Source organism: Bos javanicus, chromosome 20 (genome assembly GCF_032452875.1).
Source record: "Bos javanicus breed banteng chromosome 20, ARS-OSU_banteng_1.0, whole genome shotgun sequence".
NCBI lineage: Eukaryota > Metazoa > Chordata > Mammalia > Artiodactyla > Bovidae > Bos > Bos javanicus.
The window spans coordinates 5,548,701-5,565,421 of NC_083887.1; the positions used below are offsets into that span (position 1 = coordinate 5,548,701).

The 16,721-nt window shown below is 36.2% G+C and overlaps 1 protein-coding gene across 3 annotated transcripts in view; it reads left to right on the top strand.

Moving 5' to 3' along the window:
- Positions 1–16,721, top strand: part of CPEB4 (cytoplasmic polyadenylation element binding protein 4) — a 72,593-nt gene that overhangs the window by 41,730 nt on the left and 14,142 nt on the right. The window contains exons 3-5 of one of the 3 annotated variants that reach the window (XM_061393236.1): positions 1,974–2,024; positions 13,408–13,431; positions 15,132–15,305. In XM_061393236.1, coding sequence (XP_061249220.1) covers positions 1,974–2,024; positions 13,408–13,431; positions 15,132–15,305 — 249 coding nt within the window. The remainder of the gene's footprint in view (positions 1–1,973; positions 2,025–13,407; positions 13,432–15,131; positions 15,306–16,721) is intronic. The other 2 variants (XM_061393237.1, XM_061393238.1) reach the window with 2 other exon arrangements.

Sequence of the window (16,721 nt, forward strand, 5' to 3'; positions counted from 1 at the left end):
TACCTTTTAAAAAAATTAACAGTATCTTCTTCGAAATAGCAGAAACTTAACTTCAGTTAATATCATTAAATATTTTTGTTCCTGTGTTGATTTATAACATCTTTTTAAAATGTGTTTTATGATAAAAATGGTATGAGTGATAACTATTAGTTCACTGACTATAAGGTTTTACAGCTACAAAAGTAATCCAAGTGTTCCATCACAGAAAATCAGCTGCTACTCTGAGTTAAGTGATTTAGAAACACTATTCCCTCCCTCCCAAGTTTTTAACAGTTAAGGTCATGTTCTTGTTCCAGCATCTCAAGTCTATGCTTTTTTAAAGATATTCTTGTGACAGGTCATATGATCTGGGCTTGCAGTTAAAGCAGTTAAGCTGGAATTCACTGGATTTAGCTCCTTGGTTGTGTATATAAACATTAAGTAACAAAGCCAATTTTTAGGAAGAAATTGAAATATCAAAGTTAATTTTCACCTCCTCCTTGCCGGTCTCCATCCCTACCTTTCTTCCCTAAACAGGAACACACTGAAATTTTAAGTGAAGCAATTTACAATTTAAAAAATCCTTGTATTTGGTTTTAAATTGTAGAAAAATTTTCAGATTTTGTTTCATATTAGACTCCCAAGTTTCACATGTGGATTAATTAAAGCTATTAGCAACAGACAACACTTTTCTCTTTTCATGGCATGAGTTTATTTCTGTGGAGACTATTTGAAAGAGGATTTTGAGAGATTGAAGGATAGCTGTGGTCTAAAGTTCCTTTCTAAATAATTTTAAATGTGTGGCTGGTGGTGGATAGGACCACATACTAGCCCTGGCTCCCATAGTGTTCATCGGAACTAGGTGGGGTCTGGAGTCTTCCCGGCATCCTGAAAGGCTTGCTCCAGTCATGGGAGAAGCTCTGCTTACCCACCGTTTTTATTGTCTTGGAGAGTCTGTTATGGTTCTGTGGGGTCAGAGTTTAAACTGCTGTTTCCTAATTGGAATGTTTGTAATTCTGAGTCAATTTTATATTCTCACACTACTCCTGATGCATAGAGTGCTGAACTCTGGTAGGTAATTAACTGTTAAGTTCCCCTTTCCATTGCTTAAATGAACAAGACTTGAGGGTTCTTTACCATTCTTACGAAGGGCATGTGGAATATGGAGACATAAAAATGTTGTAATAATGAGTTTTATAATTTATAGCATAGATCTAGGCTTAAGTATGTGCAGTCTGGATACCTCAACTTACATGTAGAAACTCTTCCAGAGTAGAAATGCATTCCCCCCTTTATTTGTGGAAGATGGTGCATCCTCCACAAATTTTAGACTTTCATAAGCCCTTTTCTCATGGGTATCTTGCGTGCCCATTTTAGGTTCAAATTCAGAGAAAATTAACCCAGCATTTATTGAATGCTCTTCTGCCTCTGTGCGTTTTGCTGTGTGCTTTGCTATTTTTTTCATGTGTAAGTACAGTGAAATGTGTTCCTTTACTTTCTGTACTTATTCCCCCAGATATGAATTTAAACCTACTGGCATGGCTGTACATGTAGGCATAAAACTGGCACCTTTGGTATGATTCATATAAAAAATACTACTGCTAGCTACATACTTTTAAATAGCAGTAAAGAACTACACATGAAAGAAAACTTGAACACTGATGGGGAAAAAACATGAAGATTGTTATTAGGAGTTGATATGAGAACATAATGGTGTAAAGATTACTTTGGATGGGGATTTGGAAATTAGAATAACTGAATAGTGAAATATAAGGGATATTTTATTTTCCCACTTTCAGGCTTTCCCTTTTTTAATGTTTGTGAACATGCTGTTTGATATGTCCTGTAACTCTTTGTGTTTATTAGCACAGCTAAGTTTTATTCCCATAATATGGTTTTTAAAATACCTATTAAGCAATTAATTCAGCTTTGTTGTTGAATACATTTAAATCATCTATGAATAAAGTATAGTAACGGCCTTCTTCTACCCTTAGGTCGTCTAAACTATTCATATCCAGGATCCGATAGCTCTCTGCTTATTAATGGTAAGTGATAATAATTGATTCACCCTAGTGAAATTCAGAGAATTGAAACAAGTTAGTACTGGTTAGAAAATGTAGTAGCTGTGCTTCAGCAGGTGGAGAAACGACATTAGTTTGCTCTGCAGTGATAACTGCAAGTTGCTATTAATCTGTCAGATATTTTGTGAATAATTACTGTTCCTCCAAATTAGAGCAGAAACTTTTTTTAAACTATGAGAGCCAACTAATTTGCTGTCTTAAAACTGGTGACAATGAAAATAAATGAGGATCCCATAATGACACATAAAGAATGGCTTAATTCAAGTGTTTGCTTCTGTAGCGTGACCTTTGAAATGTCAACACGAAAACCATTTCTGTGTAGTTGGAAAAGGAAAGGGAAGGTAATCAGAGATCTAAAATCAGAAAAAACAGCCTAAGACCACAGGGCTTGACTTTGCAAAGGACAAGGTCATTCACTATTTGCTATCTAATGACAACAAGAAAAATGAAGTTTTATTACCCTTTGCAGTGCCTTCAGTAAATTCTCCTTGCCTATTCTAAATATTACCACTGAGCTGTTCTCTTTTTATATGTGTATTCTGAAGCAGACTATATTTATTAAGGAAGGAGGGGCCATCTACTCACAGAAGGAATTAAAGAATTAAAGGAATTAAAGAATTTTTAAAAAGTCTTTTTTATAAGACGATAGTTTAATTGGGTGGGATACAGAAGTCTTGTTTACTTCTTTTTCACTCTTTTCCTATTGTATATGGATTTCAAATTTGTGTATTCATAGTGCCATCACTATGAATGAGTTGCTAAATGAGTTGCTAAAACTCATTTTAAGTCCCACCACTTCTATGAAATATTCTTGACCAAATAACCATATTCTCCACATTCCCTAAACAAAGCAAAACTAAAAAAAAAAAATCCTCCTCCTTGTCCATGGTCTAGTATGAATGAGGAGTTGAAACTTACTTTTTTAACTGGATTTCTTTTCTGTAGTGTTTAAAAATCAATGTTCTGTAGACTATAGGATTATAGAGCCAAGAAAAGTTAGAACGAGATTTGATTTATGAGAGTTGCTGCATGCATTAAATCCTCTGGAGACCATGTGGCTTGTAAAAACCTCCCTTGTTCATCAGTCTTTGGTCTTTACATGCTACAGTGCCAGAAATAATGCCAAAATACAGTATTTTAGCATAAATGTGTATAGACTGAAATCCAAAGCTGGTGAGTGGCGTCAGGATAAGGCGGAGTAATGTAAGAGGTGCCCTCGTAGTGTGGTTTCATCTTCTCCTGTGGAATGAGTTCCAGAGGCAGGTGCTAGAAATTGCAGGCAACCAAGATCTGAGATACTGTTGTTCTGTCCTAGGCAAAGGGATCAACTCTTCGTTCTCCCAATTGTTTCATTCCTGCTAAATTATTAATAGGTCACTTGCCCCTGGGGTATCTTTGTTGAGTTGAGAAAAAGAAACATTCTCTGGTGGGTTTTCCTTGAAGCCAAATTCACTTAATTTTTTAGAGTCTAGTATAAGATTTTTTTCCTTTTATACCCCCCACCCCCCTTAATATCCTTTCTTTCAAGATTAGATTATTTTTTAATGACCCTCACTTGGCAAAGGAAAAATAAATATTTATGTTTTGAATTTTACTACCCACATCCTCTAGAAGTAGACTAGATGGTTTTTACTGTTGTATACATGGAGATTTTATTCTAGAAGTAAACGGACTGAGGTTAGCACTAGCTCAAACTGAAAGATAGGAAGATAAAGAACAAAGAGATGTCAAAGAGGGGAAACTTGCTGCCTCCTCAGGCAAGACCCAGAGTATGGGGCTGTGGCTGCCATGGTCTCGGATCCAGTATTCAGCTTTGCAGGGTCCCAGAACTTGATTTTGTCAGTATGAGCAAGTGTTAGTTCTTAATAACAAGCTGACTTGTATGGATGCCAATTTATACATTCATGATCTGGCAATGCTTCCAGTATCTCTAGATACTGGAGTTTACTGATAGACCCATTCCCTCTCTGACAGCAGAGTCCAGATTATAGAAGGTTGTTTAAAAATCTTGAAATTAATGCAGGGTGGAGGTGGAGGGATGTTAAGACAGTTCTTGAGTCACCTTGATTTAGGCATGCAGGAGACTCGAGTTTGATCCCTGGGTCGGGAAGATCCCCTGGAGAAGGAAGTGGCAACCTACTCCAGTATTCTTGCTTGGGAAGTCCCACGGTCAGAGGAACCTGGCAGGGTTGCAGAAGAGTTGGATATGACTGGGCAACTAAACCACAGTAATAAATTGCCTATTCTCTTCAGTCAAATTTTTGAAACATCTTCCATGGTGGATTGCTTCTATAGATAAAGTGGTCGCATTCGTATGATAATTCTTAGTAGCACTTTGTTCTCACTATAGCTCAGGTTTTGGGGGCTCCTGTATTGCAGAGCTAGTTTAATGCATTACTTGTGTTTAATGAAGAGAAACTCAAAAATCACAAATGATACCCATCTTGTAGGATTGTGGTGGAGATTGAGTACATGTAAAATAATTTAGCATAGCACCTGGCATGTAGTCAAACTAAATTAATTAGAAGATCATTATGGGAATATTAGTGCTAAAGATTTGTAAGGGGAAAAAGAAACACAAACCAAGAGATTATGATTAGTTGAAAAAATTATCTAATATTGAACATGCTTTATTTGTCTCTTATTAGGATAGATAGCCTGAAACTTAATTTATTTACTTTTAAATGCAGTCTCTTTACATCTTACATCCATTCAGCCTTTTCTTAAAGCTGAAAATAAGCCTAATATGTTGTGTTGTTTTGTATTCATTATTCAACGTTGAAACTTAAATGAACCAGCAGGAGCTGTTCTTTTCTGTCCATCACAAGTAGTCTATTCAGGCTTTTAAAAACCTTTAGAAAGGTGATTATATAGCTACTTTACTTTGCTTCAATTAATAACTTTCAGAGCTTTTTCTTCCAAGCCTCTGTTGAATTGAGAACCATTTCTTGCTTTATTTGAATAAAAATATGAAAGAATTGTTTCCTCTCTTAAATGTACTTTTGAATTTCAATGTGACTTTTATTGTATAACTTGTTTTGAAATTTTCAAGCAATCAGAGATTTGGGGGAAGAAGTGCGGTTTAAATTCTAAATAAATAAAAAGGAAAAGATTCTAAATACTTAGTCTACTAGCTTCAGCAGTTATATTGGAATAATATCAGCATTTACATGTACAAAGATAAAAAAGGGCTCGCTTACCCAGCAGATCAGATTGCTTTCTTTTTTCCCCTGGCTATACTTAATCATCAGTTTTCAGACTGCAATTACCTTCATATTACCATTCAAGACTTTTAAAAGACATTGCCAGTATAATTCAACAATATTAATTGTGTATTCTAGGGAATTACTATTGTTGTATTACTAGTTGTAGAGATTTTTTTTTGAGGGGAATCCTTAGGGGGAGATTCTTGGATTTTAAATGTACTAAAAAAACAAAGCAACTTTCTGGCTACATTTTGGATATTGTAATTAGTTCTCTAGGACTGCCATAACAGGTACCACTGACTGGATGGCTTAAACTGAAATTTATTTCTAGTCTTCGAAGCTTGAAGTCTGACATCAAAGGGTGAGCAAGGTTGGTTTCTTCTGAGGCTCCCCTCCTTGGCTTGTAGAGAGCTGTCTTTTCCTTGTCTTTACATGGTTTTCCCCTCTGTGAAAGTCTGTGTCCTAATCTCTTATAAGGACACTGGTCATATTGGATCAGGGCCAGCCTGGTGACCTCTTTTAACTTTAACCACCTCTTTAAAGCCCCTGTTGGAAATAGCCACATTCTGAGGTTCTGAGGATCAGGACTTTAGCATATGGATTTTGAGGAGGAAACACTATTCATCCCTTAACAGATAACCATTTCCTAGTTAATCTTATGTAGTAGGAATATAGTTAGAATATCCATTTTATAGTTATGAAAAGCAACCCTAAAACAGTTTCTCAGCTAAGTCAGAAAGCAGTGCTAAGCATAGGCCGATTCATCTCATATTTCTCTGGTGTGTTTTGGTTTAGCTCTGAGCTAGATATTAGATTGAATGATTAGTTTTCCTTTTATCCAACTTGAAATTTTATTTTATCCAAGAAAACTAACATTTAACCACTACCACCACCTCTGTATAAAAGTGCTTGTGTGTGGTACTTTTTTCTTCAACCTCCCACTTTACAGCTTTAGTATTTAGTTTGGTATTTAGTTCAAAAAGTACTGGTTTTGAACAGATGCATGTATCTATGTATTTCCTTTCCTCTGTGGTTGTCTCTCATATAGAAGCATTAGCTAAAGTACTTGTTTGTCTCAGAAGAGATTAGTAAGAAATCTTTTAAAAGTTAGCATAGAAAAATACCTCTTAATTATAGTTCTTTTAAAGGGAGAAGATTGTTTGCTTAAGGAGGGTAGGGGACAGAAATCTATGAAAAGGGAGGGCATAATTTACCCAGGAGAAATGTGGATTATAGTCACTTGCTGAAAATGTATGTAATATGGTTCATAGTTGCTACAGGAAAGAGCATGTTGAAAGATCCTTTCATGAAAAAGACAATATGAAAACCTATTGTAAACTCTATAAAGTGGTCTACAGTTGTTATCCTGGGAGTAGTAATGAAGAGCTGAAAGTAACTGTTGAAGATCAGCCTAAGAATATATACATATGAGGTTACCTTTGAGGAAGGAAGAAAATTATTATTTACTGAGCACCTGTCAGACCATCATATATATGTGTGGTATCTTTTGTTATTCATTTTTGCATTTTTATAAATAATAAACAGGGTTTGTGAAATACAGAAACTGAATTACATTCAATCTCTGCCCTTCTGTAAGGCAATTTAAACAATCCTCTCATATCTGTATTATATCTTGTCAACATTCTTTGAATTAGTATAGCAAGCTAGTATAAACACAAGCCAATGTGACATAGGAAATTCTATAAATCGTATGAAAGTGAAAGTTGCTCAGTTGTGTCCGACTCTTTGCGACCCCATAGACTGTATAGTCCATGAAATTCTCCAGGCCAGAATACTGGAGTGGGTAGCCGTTCCCTTCTCCAGGGGATCTTCCCAACCCAGGGATCGAACCCAGGTCTCCTGCATTGCAGGTGGATTCGTTACCAGCTGAGCCACTACTGAAGCCCAAGAATACTGGAGTGGGTAGCCTATTCCTTCTCCAGGGGATCTTCCCGACCCAGGAATCGAACTGGGGTCTCTGGAATTGCAGGCGGATTCTTTACCAGCTGAGCTACCAGGGAAGCCCATAAAGCATATATCTAAAATAATTTTGTGACAGTGAACCCATTAAGAAATTAGGGGATGATCTATAAAATCGTTTGAAATGATTCTTTGTGTCTTTGTTGGATTATATACTTTGGCCTTTGTGATGATTGTCTGCTTTTTGGTTCTGGCACCTTTATTCTCTTGTTTACAGATGGACTCAGCATCCAGTCTTTGATTTCTGTCTTTAACTGGCTTACTAATCTGACTGATTCTCCCCCATACTCTTTTTTTTTTTTTTGGGTCCTACTGGAAAAACAAGTTAGTTGATAACATCTTCTAATCCGACCTACCTCCCCTTGTTTTTCCAAGTAGCACTGCTGTCCGCCTTCTCACAGCGGGCAGAGAGAGGTAGATGGAGGTAGACCAGCCTGAGGCCGCATAAGTAGCACAGGTCTTTTACTGCCCACCAAAAGCTAGTCGTATTTTATTCTTTACAGCTTAAAGTCCTATTCTTTTTTTTAAATTTATTTTTAATTGGAGGAAAATTGCTTTACAATGTTGTGTTGGTTTCTGCCATACAACGTCAGCCAGCCGTAAGTATGCACACATCTCCTCTGTCTTGAGCCTGCCCCCACCAGCATTCCATCCCACCCACCTAGGCCATTACAGGGCACTGAGCTGAGCGCCTGTGCTGCATCAGCAGCTCGCCACCAGCTCTCTGTTTTACACATGGTAATGTGTGCGCTTTCAATGCTACTCTCAATTCGTTCTGCCCTCTCCTTCCCCTGCTGTGTCCGCAAGTCTGTTCTCTACATCTGTGTCTCTATCCTGCCCTGCAGATAGATTCATCAGTAACATATTTGTAGACTCCATAAATGTGCATTAATACACGGTATTTGTTTTTACTTCACTCTGTGTAACAGGCTCTAGGTTCAGTTACCTCAGTTCAACTGGCTCAAATTCTTTCCTTTTTATTAAAGTCCTATTTACAGAATTAGATGTAGGAAAGGATGCTTTTAATATATCATTTGTTTTTTTTTAATTATTTATTTTTACTTGATGTTTGGTTTGCAGTATTGGTTTGATTTCTGTCATGTATCAACATGAATTAACCATAGTGTACATATGTGCCCTCCCTCTTGAATCTCCCTCCCAGCTTCCACCCATGCCCACCCCTCTAGGTTACTACAGAGCCCCCGTGTGAGTCCCCTGAGCCATACAGCAAATTCTCATTGGCTGTATGTTTACATATGTTGGTGTATATGCATCCATGGTACTCTTTCTATTCATCTCACCCTCTCCCTCTTCTCCTCCACCCTTGTCCATAAGTCTCTTCACTATGTCTGTGTCTCCATTGCTGCTCTGCAAACAGATTCATTAGTACCATCCTTCTAGATTCCATGTATATGTGTTAATACACAATATTTGTTTTTCTGTTTCTGACTACTTTACTCTGTATGATAGGCTCTAGGCTCATCCACTTCATTACAACTGACTCAAATGTATTCGTTTTGATGGCTGAGCAGTATTATATTGTGTATATGTACCACAATTTCTTTATCTATTCATTTGTTGATGGACATCTAGGTTGCTTCTATGTCTTGGCTATTGTAAATAGTGCTGCAGTGAACATTGGGGTACATGTGTCTTTTTCAGTTTTGATTTCTTCAGGGCATATACCTAGAAGTGGTATTGCTGGGTGATATGGTGGTTTTATTCCTAGTTTTTTAAGGAATTTCCATACTGTTTTGCATAGTGGCTGTATCAATTTACATTTCTACCAGCAGTGTAGGCGGGTTCCCTTTTCTTCACACCCTCTCCAGCACTTGTTTGTAGATTTTTTGATTATGGCCATCCTGTCTGGGGTGAAGGAGATACCTCACTGTAGTTTTAATTTGCGTTGAAGTAGTGATGTTGACCATCTCTTCATATGTTTATTAGCCATCTGTATGTCTAATTTGGAGAAATGTCTGTTTAAGTCTTGTTTTTAATATAAGTACCAAGAAGAAAACTCAAAAGGATCCATTAACAAATATGGTAATTCAGTGCACATAAGATTGTAAATTTGAATACAACAGAAAAGGATAAAATAAGAAGTGGAATCAGTTTTTTTTTTATCATTCTAGTTCCTGTCCCCAAAGGTTCTTGTGGTGGTTTCTAGAAAAAATATTTGAGTACATTCCCATGTATCTATTTCTATTTCCTTTATTGTTAAGTTCACACAATAAGAATCATACAATATACACTTAGGTACCTCATGCAAGCTACATTTTAGAGATGTTTAGTATCAGCACATGAATATGTACCATATTTTTAAAATAACTATTTTTTGTGATATATTTTGTAAATATACCACTATTATATCTAATTTGTTCCTTTTCTAACAAATGTTACAACCAAATAAGAAAAAGATACTTTTTAAGAGATAAATATTTTCATTTTTATTATATATATATATATATATATAAATAAATGTGTGTTGAAAAAGACCTCATAAGAGTCTTTCTGTACATTTTTGCAAGTCTAGAATGCCAGACTACTGAAATATTTTACTAGAGAAAATTTACTGATGAATATAGGGCATTTGTAAGCAATCTTGTAAAGATATTTTGGAAATAATGTATTTATCAATACATCTAATAGCAATATTCACCCAAAAGTTATAAAAATTTATAGCTATAATGTTTCCAGCCCATTTAGAACATTCTTGAATTATTTTAGTACTGAACACCAAATTATATAGATCAAACCAAGTAATATAAATGATAAACATATAAATAGTATTCACCTTAACTCTCGTGGGAACCAGAGGGTTTTATTCAATACTAACATAGGTCTTTTAAAACTAACAGTGTATATGCTGTGCTGTGCCTGGTCACTCAGTCGTGTCCAGCTCTTTTGGACCCCATGGATTGTAGATCGCCAGGCTTCTCTTTGCATGGGATTCTCCAGACCAGAATACTGGAGTGGGTAGCCTTTCCCTTCTCCAGGGGATCTTCCAAACGCAGGGATCGAACCTGGGTCTCCTGCATTGCTGGTGGATTTTTTACTAGCTGAGCTGTCAGGGAAGTCTTAACAGTGCATATTCTTTGGTAATTACAGGAAAATTCTAAGCAGAGTTTATTTCTGCTGACTTAGCTAGAAGTTTTCCAAAATACAGGTTTCTTTAAACATTGTTTTTTTTAATTTAAATTTATTTATTTTAATTGGAGGCTAATTACTTTACAATATTGTATTGGTTTTGCCATACATCAACATGAATCCGCCACAGGTGTACACGTGTTCCCCATCCTGAACCCTCCTCCCACCTCCCTCCCCGTACCATCCCTCTCGGTCATCCAAGTGCACCAGCCCCAAGCATCCTGTATCCTGCATCGAACCTAGACTGGTGATTCGTTTCTTATATGATATTATACATGTTTCAATGCCATTCTCTCAAATCATCCCACCCTCTCCCTCTCCTACAGAGTCCAAAAGACTGTTCTATTTAAGTGATTTTTTAAACTGCCACTACCTCTAGTGTTTGTAAAGTGTCAAATAATGTGCAATGCTTGATAGTCTTGAGATTGGAAATCTGTCTGACATTTTCCTCAGGAAACTGATGAAGATATGTGTTACAAGCATTTCATCATAATACTGTTTGCACCAAGTGTAATTTGAAACTAGTGAGAAAACAATGCTTTAGTACCTCTTTCATACATAGAGGAAGTGGCATCACTTACCGTTCCTTTCATACCTGAGTTCTGGTTACATAGGTGTGTTTATGTTATGGAAAGTTCATTGAAGTATACGCTTATGATTTCCTATATATACATATAGGAAAGTACACAAATATATATATATATATATCATACATCCAAATATATATTAAAATAATGTATATCATTGGAAATAAAAAATTTAAGCATTCTTATTTTCTTTGCTCCAGAATGTCATTGTTTTTATTTTTTGGTACTAGTTTATATTGATTTGCTTATTTAATTGGGCAGTTTTTGTTGCTTTAAGCATTATATGCCTGTATCCTAAATGTGGGAAAATGTTTCTAAATAGTTTTTGGCATTTAATCTCTGAATTTAATAGTGAATTCTTTTGTGTTAACCAGCTTAATTTTGTAGTATAGAATGAAAGTTTGAAAGTATACATTTGAAGACTTTAAGATTCTTCAATTTTTGCTTTTGATGTATAGGCTTTACTGTTCTTGAAACTTACTTTTGAAATAGTGAAAACTATTTGGACTTCCCAGGTGGGGCCAGTGGTAAGGAACCCGCCTGTCAATGCAGGAGACGTAAGAGACATGGGTTCGGTCCCTGGGTCAGGAAGATCCCCTGGAGAAGGAAATGGCAACCCACTCCAGTATTCCTGCCTGGAAAATCCCATGGACAGAGGAGTCTGGTGGGCTACAGTCCACGCGGCTCCAAAATGTTGGATTCAACTGAAACAACTTAGCACGCAACATGCCCGTGAGAATTTTTAATGTTAATTTTGTAGCTTCTAAATGCCTACTCTTTTTCAAATAACTGTTTTCTCAGAAATCCAAGCAGTATCAATCAACTTTTTAAGATTGACAGAACCAAGATTTTCAAATCATTCGTTTCCCCAAACTCCATTGTCTTTGAAGTAGTCATATGAATAGAATATTCTTAAACAAACATCTACTTCTGTGATATCTTTCTCTTCCTAACCTCTGTCAAGTTCACTAAGGAAGAAAATACCTCCACCCTCACCCCAAATTTAAGAATTACTAAAGTGAAAAACCTAACTGCAGAGGGAGATTTTATTGGTTTTAATCCATTTGTCCAAGTACTTTGGTGAAATTCAATATTATCTAATAATGTTAGAAATTATTTTAGTATGAGACATGATTTCATTTTGGAAAATAGGCACATGGTACTTCTAAGTTATATTTGTAACTCAGTTATAACTGAGTTGTACTTAGCATTTATCTAGAGAGCTAAGAGTGAAAACCTTGACCAGTTTATATAATGATCTCTTAAACAGTTTCTAACTGGAAAACCTATCCCAGCTTCCTGTTTAAATTTTCTCTCTAGCCAAGACCTCACTTGTTCCATATGCTTCTGTTCTGGGCATCTTTCCCTGAGTATTATAGCACCCCTAAGTGCCATTGCCAGGTCTGCAGTGCCCTTTCTCTATTTTACGTTTAAGATCTATCTCAGAGCCATACCCACTCCTCTCTGACTCTTTAATCAGAACCAGTTTCTCCTCCTCCTCTGCTCCCATTGCACCTAACACTTAACAGGCTTATTGCTGTAATAGTCAGATTATCATTATTTGCTTATCTGGCTGAATAGCCTATAAGTTCCCTGCAGCCAGAGCAGTGTGTTATAGTGCTTAGCAAGGTCACGCATTCAGGAAGTGTATGTTGAATGGAATTAAGAGTAACTACACATACAAGTTCAGTTCATTTGAGGAAAACATTTTCTCAAGTTTCCTGATTTGAAATTTATGCTGCCATTTTCCAAGTATTCAGATATATACTTATAGTCATATGTCTATATTATTTTGTATTCTTTTTCTTCTCTTCTTAGTTGGAATCTACTTCATGATAAAATGCCAAACTTTTTAATACTTTTCAACTTCTGGGCCATGGTGGAAGATTTAATTAGGGACAAGAAACTGGCTAAAAGGAAGTTTATAAATTGCCTAAAGATTTCATTTGTTATAAGTTTCTTCATTAGGGAATAATTGAGAAATAGTACAGAATTGCTGTTTATCCTGTCGTGATAAAAAAAAAAAGTCACGAATTAAATGGCTAGTTAGCAGGAAATTCTGAGAGAAATTAAGATCAATATGGTGGAACTTGATTTAAACTATGTTATATACTCCTTTAGTTTCATACTAGTTTGGACCTTGGGTGACAGTTACAGCAGAAGGCTTCCCCTTAATACAAGTAATGCTCGATAGATTTTTACAGTGTCCTTGAAGAACTTAAAGAATGCATTGACCTCTCGGCATCAAAATTCCATATTTTTTTGAGATATTTACCAGGAAACAAGGAATATAGCCAGTTTTTTTGTTTTTTTGTTCTGTTTTGTTTTTTCAGTTTCTTAAGCTGGTAGATGAAATCACAGTTGATTCTTTTGACAATGTTTGAAAGGTTTTTTTTTTGTTTTTTTGTTTTCTCATTTGACATGCAGCAAGGACATATGGGCGGAGGAGAGGTAACATTATTATTTCTAACTTTTGAATGTATCAGTTGTATTTGGAGAGGACCCAAGTTTGCTCAATTTCTAACCCTTATTGGGAAGCGGGGAGGGGGAGTGATATGTAGCTGTGATCGATATATACTTTATGTGTTATAGTTAGCATCATAGACATTCTAATTTGAGGGAGTTGGAATGGTAGGATTTGGATTTGAATTGAAATAATTTCAAACTCATTTATATCTGAAGATTTGTTTCTCTGTTTTCCTTTCTGAAAGGAATATCTTAGAATAAAATTAAGAATATTTAAAAAGGAAAATATGGTATAACTAGTCTCAAAACACCTGATTATATTGGAGGTACAAGTTATGCTTGAATACCTTATATCAACTTTCAGATTTTTTAATTTATTTATTTATTACTAAGCATAGTTCTGTGTTTTGTTTAAAATTAGATTAAGTAGACACCTAATCCTATAAATTTCAAACATTAGGGGGGAAAGCTCTAGACATTTTAGAGAATTTTTTGAAGAATCATTTCCTAGAGGTACGTGAATAAACTTTATTTTTGCCTCCTGTATTAGTTTTGCCTTTTTATAAGAAAGTCAGTTAAATAAGGTAGCTTTAAAATAAAAGTGACTTTTGAAAATCCAGAAATAACATCCAATTTTAGAGTCATTTTTTATCTTTATTATATAACTTTTGAACTGTGATTTTATAGGGTAAATTCGTAATAAATATACTGTTAAGGAAGGCAGGTGTGACAGAAAGACATTGGAATGTTTCAGTGAAGGAAGAGCACTTAAGATATATTTCTGCAGGATCCATTAACAAATTCCTTATGCAGAACCTAGAAGTAAATTGGCAGCCTGAAAAGTGACAAAACAGTTTTTGAGAGATTCTACAGTTCTTTGTAGCTCTCTGTTTTGCTTATGATTTATAAGTTTGTATCTTGCTGGCAGGTAAGTATGGCAAGAATATTAACCACAACTGGCATCTCTGATCTTTTCTGCTTTTATGTTCTATATAATAGGATTTTCTAACAGCAAATTTAATGACTAGTTTTTAGAATTAGATACTACCTTTACCAGCTGATGATTACTCAACTAAAAGAAAATTTATCTTCAGCATACCTAAAAATCTTAAATTCTGTCAGAGTAGCCAGTGAAGTTAGGAAACAGCATAAATGGGTTTTCATGACCTTCCATTAGTTAAGGTAAACCAAGATGAGTGCTTACTTTAAAAATCAACTTGTTCATTTTAGGGGCGGTCTTAAAGGAAATTGGGCAGGCTATATTGTATGATGTCTTAAAGAAATTTAAATCATCTAGCATCTGATGGTCAAACTTAATACTTAGTGTATGTATCTAGATTGCCAGTGGCCATGGGGCCCTGCCAAGGCAGTGCAGTCTCTGCCAACGCCTTTCAAAAGACTGCTCTCTTCTACTGTACTTCCATTTCACCTCTCTCAAGTTTCTGGATCCCAGTGGGATGGTTGAGCAGCCCTCTATTTAACCATGTACTTTCTCTCTGACTCAGTTGGGACCTTAAGGTGATGGAAATTCAAGAGCATATCTAAGTGATTTATTATTCAGTGAGAAATACAAAAGCAGCAGCGATACTGGATCTGCTGTTTCCCTTGTTTCTTGTCTAAGATAATCAGTGGCAAGGAGCATTTTCTGTTAGCTTTTTTTTTTTTCTTCCTGCTTTCTCTTCCAGGTCAGTCCTCGCTATTTCCAATGGAAGATGGATTCTTGGATGATGGCCGTGGGGATCAGCCTCTTCACAGTGGTCTGGGTTCGCCTCACTGCTTCACTCACCAGAATGGAGAAAGAGTGGAGCGATACTCTCGCAAGGTGTTTGTGGGTGGCTTGCCTCCTGACATCGATGAAGGTATGTTTAGAAAGAGCTGTTCATAGCACAGTGCCCAGACTGGCACATAGTAGGTAATGCATAGGTAATGTTGCTGTTAGTATAATACTAATATTATCTGGCTCCAGGTGTTCAGTTGTGATTACATCGTTCCCTTGTCCTGTCTTCCTAGTACAGTGTATAAAATCAGTTCTCGAAAGGAAGGGGAGTAGGACTTTGGAAACTAGCTGAGGCAAGTGGTTGGACTAAATCAAAGAGCGTAAACCCTATTTGGAAAACTCTAGGATTCTGTTGTGGGCAAACAGCTGCTAAGTGCACTGTCTGTGTGTCCTGCCTTGGCTAAATTCAGTTATACATTTTCCTATTTCCTACCTTTTATGACTGCTGCTTCCCTCATAGCTCAGTTGGTAAAGAATCTGCCTGCAACACAGGAGACCCCAGTTCAATTTTTGGGTCAGGAAGACCCTCTGGAGAAAGGATTAGGCTACCCACTCCAGTATTCTTGGGCTTTCCTTGTGGCTCAGCTAGTAAAGAATCTGCCTGCAATGCAGGAGACCTGGGTTCGACCCCTGGGTTGGGAAGAGCCCCTGGAGAAGGGAAAGGCTACTTACTCCAGTAGTTTGGCCTGGAGAATTCCATGAACTATATAGTGTATAGTTAATTATTTAAAAGTTTAAAATCTTAGATTAAGGGACTTCCCTGGTGGTCCAGTGGTTAAGACTCTGCCCTTCCACTGCAGCAGACTTGGGTTCCATTCCTGGTTGGGGAACTAAGATCCCATATGCCCTACAGTGTGCCAAAAAAATAAATTATTAAAAAAAAAAAAATCTTAGATTAAGTCTGAATTTTTGAAAAATATAACTAGAGTTGTAGGGAATCTTGAAGAATTGTGTCATTTTCTGAATATTTTTTCACTCATCAAATGCTTTCTGAATGCTGTGCACTGTACTTAGGATTATTTAGTAAATAAGATTGTGAAAGAAAGCCCCTGCTCACACAGAGTTGATATTCTAGTGGGCGAAGGGAGATAAGTGTGAAAATATTACTGAATAAGTCCTGAAAAGAAAGCAGATTGATGTGATAGTCAAAATCTCAAAAGAGAGACTTGTGATATTTGTTGGCTAAATAAATCCTCTTTGCAGATGTAATACTTGAGCTCTGATGGCTGAATGAGAAGCCAATCGTGCAAAAAGACAGAGAACTAGTTATCCAGAAGTATTTCATTTAACTGTGGGTCTAAGTGACCCTGACAGAAATCAAAGTAGCAGACCATATAGCAACCATATATCCTTGCTTGCTTTTTTCCCTTATCTATTTTGTCTTGGTTTCCTGAATGGAAATAGAAACGTTATGGAGGATAGAAAAGTTTTCTCTAAAAACCTACAAGGTCTAATAATGAGGTTTAATAATGTCCCATTTAGATTGAGATTTAATTTA